This window comes from Rhinolophus ferrumequinum, chromosome 27 (assembly GCF_004115265.2).
Source record: "Rhinolophus ferrumequinum isolate MPI-CBG mRhiFer1 chromosome 27, mRhiFer1_v1.p, whole genome shotgun sequence".
In the NCBI taxonomy this organism is placed as follows: domain Eukaryota; kingdom Metazoa; phylum Chordata; class Mammalia; order Chiroptera; family Rhinolophidae; genus Rhinolophus; species Rhinolophus ferrumequinum.
In genome coordinates this window covers 19069633-19083728 of record NC_046310.1, presented here as the reverse complement: position 1 = coordinate 19083728, position 14096 = coordinate 19069633, and the positions used below count along the sequence as shown (strand labels likewise).

General features: G+C 35.9%; 1 protein-coding gene across 6 annotated transcripts in view; it reads right to left on the bottom strand.

Moving 5' to 3' along the window:
• The window catches only part of RGS7 (regulator of G protein signaling 7), a 437701-nt gene that overhangs the window by 85266 nt on the left and 338339 nt on the right, over positions 1-14096 (bottom strand). For 4 of the 6 annotated variants that reach the window (XM_033099770.1, XM_033099771.1, XM_033099767.1 and 1 more), the window contains 2 exons: positions 9263-9369; positions 4650-4701 (listed from right to left, as the gene is read on the bottom strand). The exons of 1 other annotated variant lie outside the window; for it this stretch is intronic. In XM_033099770.1, coding sequence (XP_032955661.1) covers positions 4650-4701; positions 9263-9369 — 159 coding nt within the window. Of the gene's footprint in view, positions 1-4649; positions 4702-9262; positions 9397-14096 lie in introns of all 6 variants that reach the window. One more of the 6 variants, XM_033099768.1, reaches the window with a different exon arrangement.

Here is a 14096-nt window from a genome sequence, read left to right as displayed (position 1 = left end):
AGGTTGAGAAAATTTCAAAGTAAGACCAAAAACTGAATCTTGTCTTTTAATAAATGAGTGAAATCTGTTTTCCCCATGCCACTCAATGTGAAAACAATGAAAAAATAACGCCTCTCTTGTTGATAGACTTATTAACCAAGACACTCTGGTCAGCTTTAATTGCCAGACTTGAGCAAATTGAGTCTTCATGAAACAATATTGCTACTTCATAAAATGCATGCCAAAAATGATGTCCCCAATGGTCATTTTTTTACAGTTTAATTTTCCCTTTCACTATTTATTCTTCAAAAGGTCTCCAAGGGAGTCAGAACATTTTTTGTTGTTGTTGTTTTTATCATTGCCACCATCATTTTTCTTTAGTAAAACTTACAAAGAAACAAATATTCTTCCTGTTAATAGAAATTATGGAGACCTCTAATTCAGAATTTGCTACCAAGTCTTAATGTCACATTATATAATACTTGGCAATGTCACAAAGTTTTGAACGCACATATCCATAGATAATTGGGATTTCCAGGAGGATATTTTATCATTTTCCAGGAAGATATGTTGTTACTACTGCATCCTCAGTGTTCTGAGTTGGTCATGATTTTCAGTGACTGATGTTCATGACTTTAAATTAAAACTACCTTTTATTTTACATAATCCTCAACCTAGTTTCTTATGAATTGCTGGGTTAAATCTCATGGTGTTTCATGATGCATACACGCATCAATGGCATTCCTAGAGTATAAGCTTCCGATAATTTCACAAGCAAACAACACACACACATTTCAGTTCACAGGAATTATCCATACCTCTTTTTCTGAACAAGATAGATCTGTTTCCCTTATATATTCTCACCCCTATTACACAATTTTGCCTATATTGTGCCACTTTATTTTTTACTTTTTGCTACCTAAAACTTACTTAGGGTAAGATAATGGAGCCGTAGAGACTTTTACCCTACCTTAATGTGCCATAATAAGAATACTTGAAATTCACCCCTAAAGTATAGCATGAATGGGTGGGAAAATGTCATTTCAAACTGTATTGCCTGTTAAAAATCAGCCTGCTCTAGATGGAGACGCACTGGCTTCCTGTCGGAGCCAGGAATTCTCTGCTTGTCCCTGATTCGTCCTGGGCAAGAAACTCAACATCTGTTAGCGACGCACTGGTCGTCCTGTTGCTCTAACCTCTGTCCCCTCATAACAGACTATTACGAACAATTATATACCAAAAAAACTGGAAAGCTAGAAGAAATGGATAAACTCCTAGAAACATACAACCTACCAAGACCGAATCATGGAGGTACAGAAAATCTGGAAAGACTGATTACTAATTTAAAAAACCTCCCAATAAACAAAAGCCCAGCATCAGATGGCTTCAATGGTGAATTCTACCAAACATTGATAGGAGAATGAATACCATCCTTCTCAACTCTTCGAAAAAATCAAAGAGGGAGAAATACTTCCATACTCGTTTTACAAGGTCAGCTTTACCCTGATACCAAAAAACAGACAAAGATACCACAAGTAAAGAAAATTACAGGCCAATATCCTTGATGACGAAAGATGCAAAAATCCTCAACAAAGGATCAGCAAATTGAATTTAAGAGTATATTAAAAGGGATATACAAAAGAAGCCCAATCAAAACTGGCAGGAGGGGACGCTGAAGGACTGGTCCTACTACACCCACGTGTGGTGTTTAAAAATCGGGAGCGATAGCTCAGCTGCAGAGTTTCTATCCCCTCCCCAACCCAAGAGCAAGGGGTCTCAGCCCCACCCCAGACTGCCCAGCCCAGAACTCCTCATAACTTCTGGCTGTGAAAACCAGTGGAGATTGTGGCTGAGTGAGATGGAGGAACGTTTCTTGTACTTGGGTGAAAAAATATCAAAAATTGTACCCAATTTAATTTTCAAAGAATGATGTCCATAGAGATATAGTCCATACTGGTTTGTCTTAGTTTGAATGTGATCAACATATTCTATTTTTCTATAAGACCAAGATGACCGTAAAAAGTGTTTCTCCACATAAACTGAGCTGTAAAGTTTGTTTTCTGTAGGACCTACCTAGTAAGTTCTAACTGGTAATGGAAACAGAGGTTAGGATGCTAACAGAGTAAAAGAAACCACTCTTTAAACCTGCTTCAGGCAATAAACTCCTGTCTGCCCCAAAGTTGTCTTAGAAAAGATAGCCTAAGCAATCACTATGCTTCGGACCTCATGCATAACTACATCATGCCATTAATATTTTCTTTATAAGCAGGCGTGTGCTTTGTATAACAGGGTGCTTAACCAAATGGAGGTAGGAAATTCAAGTTTGGATAATTCAGATTGCTACGATTTATTTGTACCTAAAGAGAAAAATCACAAATGAAGTTCACTGTCTACAGAACTAGTAGAGTGTCTGAGATCATTGCCAATTTTCTTCCTCTTTTTCTCCCCATAATCTCTTACTAAATAATTATTTTATTTTTCGCTTGTATATAATCTAAGCAAGCTAGACACAAACAGGTATATGTTTCTTCAAGGAGAAAACCAAAATATAATAGTTAAAGACTATGTCTATAGTTAGTTAACAAATTGCCGGCACTCTAGGTTTGGGGAGAAAGTTTAGATGACTCCCTTTGAAATGGACACTGGTAAGAGGTAATGTAAAGCTGAACAACCTACTTTGAGGGATGTTCTGTAAATGCCCCTCTGTGTAGGCCATGCCATTTCCTCAGGCTCTGCATTGAAACATAAATCTGCTGTGATGAAGCATGAGCTGTAATTGTGAACACTAACATATTTATGAAAAACACAAAAGATGGATAGAGAGAAACACTGAGAATAAGAATTTGCTTTTCTATGAGTAACAGAGGTAGTGTATCTGTGAGGCAGTTGATGATGAGCTCAAAATGATTTTGATTTATTGAGTATGAGAGGAGCAATACCCGTTTTCTTAGGCATATTAATTTGGAGTCTTTCGACAGCTTTAGAAATTCAATATTATTTCTGCTTGAAAAGTGAGCAGACGGAGGCTCATAGATGTTGCATGCTTTTCCTAAAGTCACACAGTTGGTATGTGGTTTTAACAGTATTCGAGGGCAGGTCTGTCTGTCTCTAACATCTGGGACTTTTCCATAATCTCCTTCTCAGCTGTCCAAGTGTTCCCTCCACTAGAATTTTATATCCTTTAGTGAAACAATCCCCAGGCATCATTGCAAGTTGGACAAAATGCTCCAGGAGTTTGCCAACTCAGATCCAGAAACAGGCAGTGCCTTGTTTGTTTGTTTTTAAATAACTTCTTTCGCCAAGAGCCTTAGTTTTGAGGAATGTAAGTTTCTGAATGAAGAAATCAGTATTACCACTACTGGAAAGAAATCATCTATTCTCTCTATTAATTTATCAGTATTCTGATTTTTAGATTATTTTCCATGAAATATGTTAGTTTGAAGCTTTTACTGGCACTGACCGCTCTTAGAGGAACTACAAATTCAAGTTTCTGAAACGACACAGAGGAAAAAAAAAACCTCCATTGGTGTGCCATGGATTTTCCTATAGTTTTCTTACAATGATGTCTCTCCCAGAGCAATATCAAACAAAGCTGGATTGCTCTAATCCTCTCACTGCCTTTACGTACATATGTCGTCCCTCTGCCTCAAATGCTTTCTCTGCCCTGTCTCTTGAAAAATCTCCCATCCTCTTTTAAAATACAACTTCAAATGCTCTGTTCTTTTGTGAAATTACTCTGGAATTCCCCAACTAAAGTTAATCTCTCATTCTGTTACACTTCCATGTAATTTTGCACACACCACTGTTATATTTACTTGGCACTCCACAGCAACTCCTGCTCTGCAATTCTCTTTCCTCATTTAGTCTGCAACCATGTCATGCAACCATTTGTCTACCCAACCATGTAGATGAAGCCAAGGTTACCTCCGGTATCCCAGCACCTATTATAGCACCTGGCATAGGGAAATAATCCTCAATAAATATTTGTAGAAATTAGATTTAAAAACCCATGCAATCTTATCTTTGAACGCTTGTCACTTCAGGAAGATGTAAGAAGATGAAAACTTATTAGAAGTCTATTTCCTTGAAAAGCTTAATGGAAATCACGATTGTTGAATCAAGTTCATTCTAAGTTCACTGAACTTGATTCATTGCTATTAAATTTTCTTTTGTAATTTTTCTTTTGTTTGTAATTGACCTCTCCATATTTAACACAAACTTCCCCTTATAGAATCGTAGGATTCCTGATATAATAGGAGAAAAATTAAGCCTCAGAAAGTCAATGGACATACCCCAATTCACATAGCTGGTGGGAGAGGTAAAGTAGAACTCTGGGTCTCTGAGCTTTTTTGTTACTCTTTCTAGAGCACCAAGGTGCTATGGAAAAATAATAACAACCTTTTTAAAAGCGTGTTTATGGCTCTTTAACCTATTCAGAAGAAAACCTATCCTTTAATAGTCTCAGTGGACACCCTACCATGGAAAAAGTTACCACCAGGTTTGGTGACTTTCCAAAAAAAAAAAGGCCATTCATAAATTCAATGTTAGAGATATTAATCCCATACTGAGAATTGTAGCTTTTTTTTCCTCAATGACAAAACAATAAAATACAAGCCCATATACATCTAGGCATACTGACTGCCAAAAATGAAATGAGATATCGCACTGACCATAGTCTGTGTTTTCTGGCTCCCAACAATTTGATGGCCAAAAATATGGTGTCTGTGGAATGAAAAGAAGTAGAACCCAGGTTAGACACATAAACCATTAAAAGTGTTTTGGGTTTATGAGCTGTGCTTATATTTAGCAATTATCTAGAATAGTTCACTAAAGATACGTTTGTAAGACAGAACACGTACTCAGAGAGAGAGGCACAGCGAAGTTTTTCTTGTACACGCATTGGCTGTGCAATTATTCACCCTCCAGATCTGTGCAGCACCTGTGGGTATTTCAAATGTCCTACGTTTGCTGCAGTTTTATGCCAACTGACATATACATAAAAGGTCTGATTGCACTATTAAAACAAAAAGCCTGAATCCACAAAGACTGAAAGCAGAGTATGATATTCAGGAAGACTCAGGATAAAACATGTTTAAATATAACAAATTGTTTTCTATGATTAGTGTATTTCAGCATCACCTTCGACAGATCCAAAAGCGCAACCATCAAAATCTTTCCCTTAGGTCCAGCAATTATTTGCGTGGCTCTATTTATTATATAATGCAACTCTTAACATTAGCCAACCAGATTTAAACAACATTTTCTCCTCACTTTCAAAAACAATTTCTATATAAAGACACTTATTGCTCTAAATTTTTTAAACTGTACAAACCAGAGGTCATTTTTTTAACTAATAATGTCTTAGCTGATTGATGTGATTAACAATAAACAGGAATCTGATTCTGATGAACCTCTGAATAAAATGTCTGATCAGGAAAACTCTATTGTGATCATTGATATTTTATATTTTCTACGATGGCTTTTCTATCTCTGTTAGCTGGATGTGCTTGGCTCTGGACTGTGAGGACATTCAATAGTCATCTGTTTACTCCATCAAACCCTGTTTTCTGGGATGACAATGACCCCAGGACTCAGTGGAACAGTGACTGCAGACATCAACCGTGTGGACTTAATTACATTTTTTAGTTAATTATATAAATAATCTACGTGTAACGAGCATATCTGGGGTAATGACTGATTTACTGCTTGATGATTCTACCTTATAGAAACGGGATTCTCAAGAAAGGGTAAAAGATAATTGGGACAAGTGTTTCTTCCTGTGGACAGCCTTTCCAAGCTGTTCAAGACTCACAGGGAATTCTGATTTCCTCTCTAGTCATTCTTAGCATTTGATGCAGCATCATAAAGAACGCTACTAACATTAGTTCTGTACACTTGTGAACAAAATGGCAACAGAAATTTAGGGGGATAAAAGGTTGAACCAGTAGACAAGGAGGATATCAAGGCTTTATACTGCCCCCCGCCCCCGCTTCTCATGCGAATCCCACTTGATCCTGTGTCCTGTGGGAGATGAATCTTTGAGGATTTGATTCCTTAGAAATAAAATTGGATAAGGATTCTAGAAAAAACATTGGGGGACAAAGCAATTAAAATCTTGCTTTCATGTGGGCTGCTAGTTTTTGAGATACTTCTCATAGAGTCCATTATTCCCTTTTGGTTGCTTGTTTGTTTGGGGAGTTGTGTGTGTGAGTGTGTCTGTGTGTGTGTGTGTCCATGTGCATGACTGTATGCACACACATGCGTGCAAGCACACACAGACACACATGCACATCTATTTATCTTACATTTAAAATACTTATTCTAGTCAGATTGGTCAGATATATACTTTTTCCCCTTTCAAACTACAAAAAAATGTTCTTGCTACATTCTTATGATTTTTTCTTTATTCTTTTATCATTTACTTTAGTGAGAAATTCCTGAATGTAAAAATAAAAGAATGATGCTATTTTATTCTGTAATATATGGAAATGTCATTAAACCAACATTCTTCACTAATATTGCAAGATTTTTCCTAGGAAAAATATTTTGATTTATAGTAAAAGGCAATTTGACAAATAGCAAACTCTTATAGTTTCTGGAATCAAAAAATATATTTTTACAGTTCACATAGACTTCAAGATATTTTAATATATGAGTTTCTCTGCTTTTCGGTGTTGGCTTCTTTAGCTATGATAAAACTGATCCCAAACTGTCCAATCATTGCTCAATAATCTTTGGCACATATATTAATATGGTGAAAGTCATGACAGGGACCTGGAAAATCATGTCAGATCTCAATTCCAATTAGCTAAGAGAGGGTAATTAGATAATTGTGAGTTTACATTAATACAAAAATCACATGATTAAAAATGTACTAAAAATTGAGACAAATTTACATATTGTTGCATGCCACTGAAATTAAATTAAGAGTTCTGTTTATCTCAAACTCATGCCCTGAAGCTTGTTCAGATTTCTAATGATGGCTAAAATGTCAATCATTCAGTGGAAAAATTGTAAACAAGATATTGCAAGTTTTCCATTTTAATTAGTGATTTTTAAAATCCTTCCACGGATTTGAATTTCTGTTCAACATAATAAAGAACTTTCTGCTTCTTGGAACCAACACAAAAATGGAAGTAAACACCTTGAACAATACGTGTGTTCTATTATTAGAACTGTTTAAATATAGACTGACTAATGCCTTGGTAGATATTACAGCAGGAATTCAATTTTTCTTGATTTTTGTGTGTTTTTTTTTAATTCTGGTTTTAAGATTCTATGATTATTAGACTTACAAATATGTCATATATAGATCATATTTTAAATGTGGATGTATTGTTAAAATAGTTACTATTTACTATTTAGCATTAATTAGTGTAATTTAAAAGATTATTTATCTATCATCCATCTAGGCACATTGAACTTGATGACCTTCTATCGATATCTAGTAGTGATGTAATTCATTTCTCATTTGAACCCATTCACTTACTTTGTTCTAAAGCCCTTTAAAAAGTCTCTCCTTTTCTCCAGAATGAATGGTTGTCCATTCTCAGCTTTGCTCATTTTTGACCCGTGAGCAAGACAAAGACATTTAAACCTTGTCTGCCTACTAATTTCAGTCTGAGAATCACAAGAGCAGAGTTAAAGTTCACAAATTACGCTAATTCAAGTCATCATCACTAACTTTTGGCCTTGTCTGAGCTAGTTTAAAAAAAAATTTTGAATTAGATAATTCTCAAGAGATAGACTATTCAATGCCTCCCTTATAGGTATGTTCTTTTATGCATGCACAATTTTACTTGTAGAATTGTGAAGCTGGATAAAAGTTTATATTTAGACATGAAAAAAACCCTTTCATTCAGAATTGTGTTTACAAAGTTTACTTATAGTCTACGAGAATTTTATGAGAAAATAAAATATATGGAAAATGTAATCCTGCAATAGAAAATTAACTCCTTTAAAAATCAAACAGTACTAGTAATGCTTAAATAACTCGTTTGCTAATCACGAATAATTTTATTTATTAAAATGTTAACCTTAGGAACACTAGCTACTCTAACTTAATAAGCTGTTTTAAGCTACCATTACTTGAACTTTATCTGTATAATGTTCTACTCTTTTAAAGCCTTTTAAAACTAAGTAATTTAAGTACTTTAAAGACCTTGAATACTTAAGTCAGTATCACAGTTTTAGGAGACTTTTATCCCCTAGCTATTCAGTCCAAAAAGTCCTATGATTATTTGCCTTGGATACAAGAGTCCAAAGGAAGTAGCACTAAGAGTGTTCTAAAGGGGACAATGATATTTGAGAACACTTTTTAAAAACATATCCCCTCTTTGTTCTCAATTTCCCCAAGCAAGTTCTTAGGCACCCAACTTCCTGAACAATCATTGATTTAGATACAGAGCATCTAATAATATTCAGAACAATCGAGAAGAATTCCCCAATATTTGATAGGTGGACAACGGAGAGAATCCTCTAAAAATCCCGATAGGAATTAAGCTGGCATTTGAACTCTGGCATTTTATGTGCCCTATGTTTATAGGCTAGAATCTACTAGTCAGTTATTAATGAACCACAATCTATCTAATGAAATGTAGAATACTCTTGAAATAAAACACTGTGAACTCAAGTGTCAATTGCATGCTCAATGACTGAAATAAGAGTCCACAGTCCTTTCCTGACAGAATAATACTGTCTTATTTGAAAATGACCTAGACTGACTCTTGTTGGTTTGCAAGTTATCTGTGGTATCCTGTCTCAGATGAGTATACACATGTAAAGCATCACGCGTATCAGTTCTCAGAGACTTATACAAGGTCCTCAGATACCAGCTCGCAGAGGGCTTGTATAATTAGCTAAATTATATCCTGGAGCTTCAAGCATTCTTTAAGAGTTTACTTGGACTAAAGATGATTCTGGATCACAGGTGGGGTCCAGAGTATAATAAATTTAGTTACATCTCTCAATTTCCTTCCTAGTAGCTTAATGTGATCTACTGATAAAGAACTCTCCTATCTTCATGAATTCCAGTAAGAAACTCCCTGAATTTCTCTTAAACCTTTTATATAAAAAATAAATCATGACACAATTTATCTTTCATAAATCATCTTACTGAGCACACTCCGTCTTTGTTTATTGTTTTTATGTCTTAAATTTAACCATTAGATTCTAACTAGCTTAAGTCAAATAAGTCATAATTCTCAAATTTTCTATACCAACAATTAACAAACAAAATACAGTCTTCTATTTTATTGCTAAAGAATATTTTCATTAAACTTACTTGAAACCGGTAAAAGGTGCCATCATCCTTGAGTGTGAGGACATGATCTGAGATTGGAAAGAAGTAGCCGTGAGCAGCCATTAATGTTCCCAAATGGAGTGCCTCCACTGTTTTATGAAAACAAACAAAGAAAACTTTTTAAATTATTAATTTACAGGAGTGTAGGCTTGTGTACGTTCTTTCATCCAAATTCTTTTGAGCACATTCTTTTGAACACATTCTTTCATCCAAATTCTCGACATCCTGAAAAACCTGTTTTGTACTTTTTCTTCTTTGTTCATCTCTTTTAACAAGGTACAGAGATGTCTCTGGTTTCTGCTAGTGACTGTGCAGTGATTAACTTCACCCTGTGATGACCAGCCCACGAAAACATAAAGTTATGGAATATTGAACCTGGAATACTATTCTGAAATCATAGAATCTGACTCCTTCATTTTATAGATGGAACATATTTTGCTCTGTCTTCATGTTCACCCTCATATCCACAAACAATTTTATTCGGCATTTATATAGCACTTTAAACTTTTAAATGTGTTGCCACTTTCACTGTCCCCGGCCTGTGTGATAAATTTCAAATACCATCGCGATTCTTCTAGTGACACGAACCATTATTATGTGATGCTAACAGGGAATGTTAAGCCATCTAGAACCATTTATGCTCCACTGAGTAAGCCTACAGTCCTGTGATCATTCTAACTGCTCTAGCTTTTACTATTCTATATACAGTATTCAAGATATGGACTAAGAAGAGGTTTACTGTACAACGAAAACATTATATTTACCCAAAAGGATGGGAAATAGTTGGGACATAATACTGTAATAGTCATACTCCATCTATAGCAGCCAACGATTTCTTCCAACAAAAGGATTAAAATTTTTGATTAATAGAGTTATCACTGCATTTGTGCAGGAACATAAGTTTGCTAACTTGAAGTCTAGAAAATATAAAACTATCCAAAACATTTTTAGTCTAATATAAGCATATATGGATATAGTAAACCCAAAATGTTGGACGTATCTATGTTTGTGTATCTTTTTACACAATTTATTTATGATTTATTTCAGTTTCTTATACAAGTAGCTAAAATGGTTCTTTAACCCTAGGATTCTCACAGCAGTGGCAGGACTATGTGGATCTATCTATAACTCCAGCCATCAATGATGGGGAGCTGTGACAATCCAGCCAGTCCTGAGTCACTAAGATGCCACTAGGTTTGTTGGTTTTAGGGCCTCTTGAGAGGAGCTCTGGTGCAGACTAAGAAGAGCCACGGCCAGAGCACAATCTAACCACCTCCACAAATGACATACCCAAAGGGCAGACTCGACAGGCATAATAGCCTCACTAAAGTGAATCCTGGTTCATGAGCTCAGCCATGCACACAGTTCCTCTATTGTAATCATGGCCATTCTTCACAGCCAATCAGCCAGAGGTTTAATCCCTCCCACTGACGTGCCAATAGCAATCAAGGCTCAACCACAACAGGAGGGCACACACAACCCACACAAGGGATACCCTAGAGCACCCAGCTAATGTGACCAAGGAGACTATGCCACTGGGCCCCATAACATATATAATGGCACTGCCTATGCCCTGCCTGGGACCACCTAGTATGAGGTACAAAGTGATACAAAGTATGAGATGGGTGTATGAGATACAACCATCTGCAGATGGTTGCCACTTGTTCAGGGCTTGAAAGCTCCTGCCAGAGACTAAGCTGCAAAACAAATCTTGCTGCCACTAGTGCCATGCTTGGGGCCACTTAGCAAGAGATACAGGACACACCGAGGCCAGATGCTTCTTGTTTGGGTTTTGTGAACCTTTGAGAGATTTTTAGAAACATCCCTAGCACAGGCCAAGACAGGGCAATTGCATAGAAAAGCCCCTGGAAGCAGCTTGGTTGGTCCTGCAAGTTGTATTGGGTAGGGTCTCAGGGAATCACCAGGGCAGGATCAACATTAGCCATGTTGATGGAGGCTCATACTTGGCATCCATCTGTGCCTGCAGGCTGTGTGGAGGGAGGGCTCAACAAAGGAACAATGGTATCTTCTAGCACTTCTGTCTGGAAAAAAGCTACCCCTCCATCCCTTGCCCTGTAATGAGACAATTCAAGTCTTTCAAGTCTGTTCCTGCACAGAATGATCTTTTTCTACAAAAGAGGGTTTTTTAAATGAAAAAATATTATACATATGTATATATATATATACATATATATATATACATATATATGAATGATGAAAAAAATATATATATACACACAATTTTCATCATTTTGCACACACTTTTAATTCAAAGTCAAAGACTTCTCAAAGCCTGTGCTGCCTAAAACTATATACTCACATATTCTGAGATTCTTATTAAAATTCAGGAGCTAGTGTGATGTTGTAGGAAGACAAAATACTTTGGAGATACCCACTAGCTTTTGTTACTTAAATTCTCTGTACCTTGCCCATCTATTCATAAAGGTTAACAAATTCCCCTTGCAGGGTAGTATAAGAATCAAACAAGGATACACATGAAGAAGTTGGATGGTACCTTGTGCATAGAAGATACTCAGTAGATGACAGTTATTGTGCTTCATTATTTACATACTGAATGATTTTTACTTGTCTCCAAAGTACTTTCAAGAAATCCACTTTCATTATTTTGCCTTTGATTACGTTGAGTGAAGGAAGCTGACAGTCCTAAGTAGCATTAGTCATTTGTACCTCCTTTTTTGTGGATTAGCTATAAAATTAAAATGGCTAGAGGATCTCTGAGGATTCCTGGCCCACAATAGTGAGTGGGTGCTTACAGCCTTGGTCTTTTTCTGAGCTCTGGTCAGGTAGCACTTGGGAGAGCAATGTATTATATCCATTTTAGGATTTCGAAATTAGGTGGCCCACCTAGTATCTTATCACCGCCTTCTTTATTCATTTTATTCCCAGCAATCTGTGGCCTAAGAAAATATTATCATCACTATTTTCTAGAAAGAGAAATTGAGTTATGGCACATGAAGAAATTTGCAGAGTATAGATACAAGACTGTGGATGTCCAGAGAGGAAAACTGTGATGTCCAGAGATAAATAGTAAAGAGCTTCTGAACTCTAAGCATAGGAAAGAGTGTGACCAAAATAAAACAAAAAGACAATAACAAAAATGTTGAGTGCTAACGTGTTGATGAGGATTAGAAAAATGTAGTGAAAGTAAATATAGGTAAACTGCAGACAAGAAAATCAGAAGCAAATGAACATAAGCATGTTCTTACCTTCATGCATTTTAGATACTAACTCTGTGATAGATCATACCTTTCTAGAGGACTAGGTGTATTCGGCAGGTTTTCTTCATGTAGCACTACCATAATTACATTTGCATAAATGTTTGCTGATTAGAATAATAGAGTGAATCCATTAGTAACTTCTACCTTCTTTAAATTTGAATACTGATCATTTTTATTGATCCTTATTTTACTACTCTACCAAGATATAGTCATGCTCTATTATTTTATTAATAGGAATAACTGGTTTTGACAAATTTTTAAAATGCTTTGATTCAGTAGGTGTATATTTGTGGGGGTATCAATAAGATCAAAACTCAGTTTCTATATGGGTCACACACATTTCAAATGTAGACATCAAATGAAACCATTTAACTTAATATTATGAGGACTCAACTTCTAGCAAAGCTTATAAAATGATTTTGAGGTCATTGGTCAAATAGTAACCTAGAGAGATTGAGATTATAGAAGTTACATGCTCTGGAATTCTATACAACATAATTTGCTCCATCACAAGGCCTCAGAGAACATGGCACCAGGACAGAAGAAATGCACAGATAAAGAAATAGGGAGTTGGGGTAAATTTTCTGCTTCGTTTAAGACTGTAAGTTTAGAATAGCAACAGCAAAAGTAACTACTGAATCAATATACGCTGAATGAGTGAATACATACATTTATGATCCAAAGACACAGAAAGAATATGAAAAACACAGTTCTGCATGAAAAATGTTCAACCAGGTATTTTATGTTGTGATGATGAGGAGCTTGCGCATCTCTTCCAAGATTATGTGAATGTTCATCATCTTTTCAAAACACTTTCATAAGCTTTTGAGGTGGAACTGTTGTAGGTATCTTATTATGAGAAAGATAATAGTGATCTACGCGTAAATGGCATAATTGTCACTGAAGGTTCTTAGCGTGGACTTGAGGTCATGTTGTCAAGGTCGAATTGTTTATTGTCTGTGATAAACATGAAGTTACACTTCCTGATGGTCCTGCTGCTCCTGAATCTCAGCACAGTTTTCATCTAATAAGAATCCGGAGGACCACTGACAGTCTTGGAACAAAGTGTTGAAAGTTTAATGAGTAATCCATCAAGATCGCCTTCCCAATAATGGCACACCAGATGGCCCCGCAACACTATGCTTCTCGGCAAAATAATCACTAATTAATCTTGTACATGTGTTATTCGCATCACCCACACAGCTAAATAAACTTCAACAACAAGCCTACCCTAAGATGTCAGTTTATTTTTCATTTGGATATTTAAACCATGAACAAACTGAGAAATAAAATCCCGTTTCCAAACAACTGTTACTATGTGACCAGTCTCGTGCAGTTTTGTTAAGCCTGATGCGTTCATCACTTGGCCCTACCCCTGAAGCAATGGAATTATCAAATTCCTTTAAAAGCAAAAGTAATTCTACACCACATAATTTGCCTTTGGGTCACAACTACTTCAGAAAGTTAATAGGATTAAAAGCATGTTATAAAGGAGGCTTGTGTATTCAGTTCTATATTTCTATACATAGAAATACTTTCTACATTTACAACATATTTTCAAAACTCAGTAATATTTT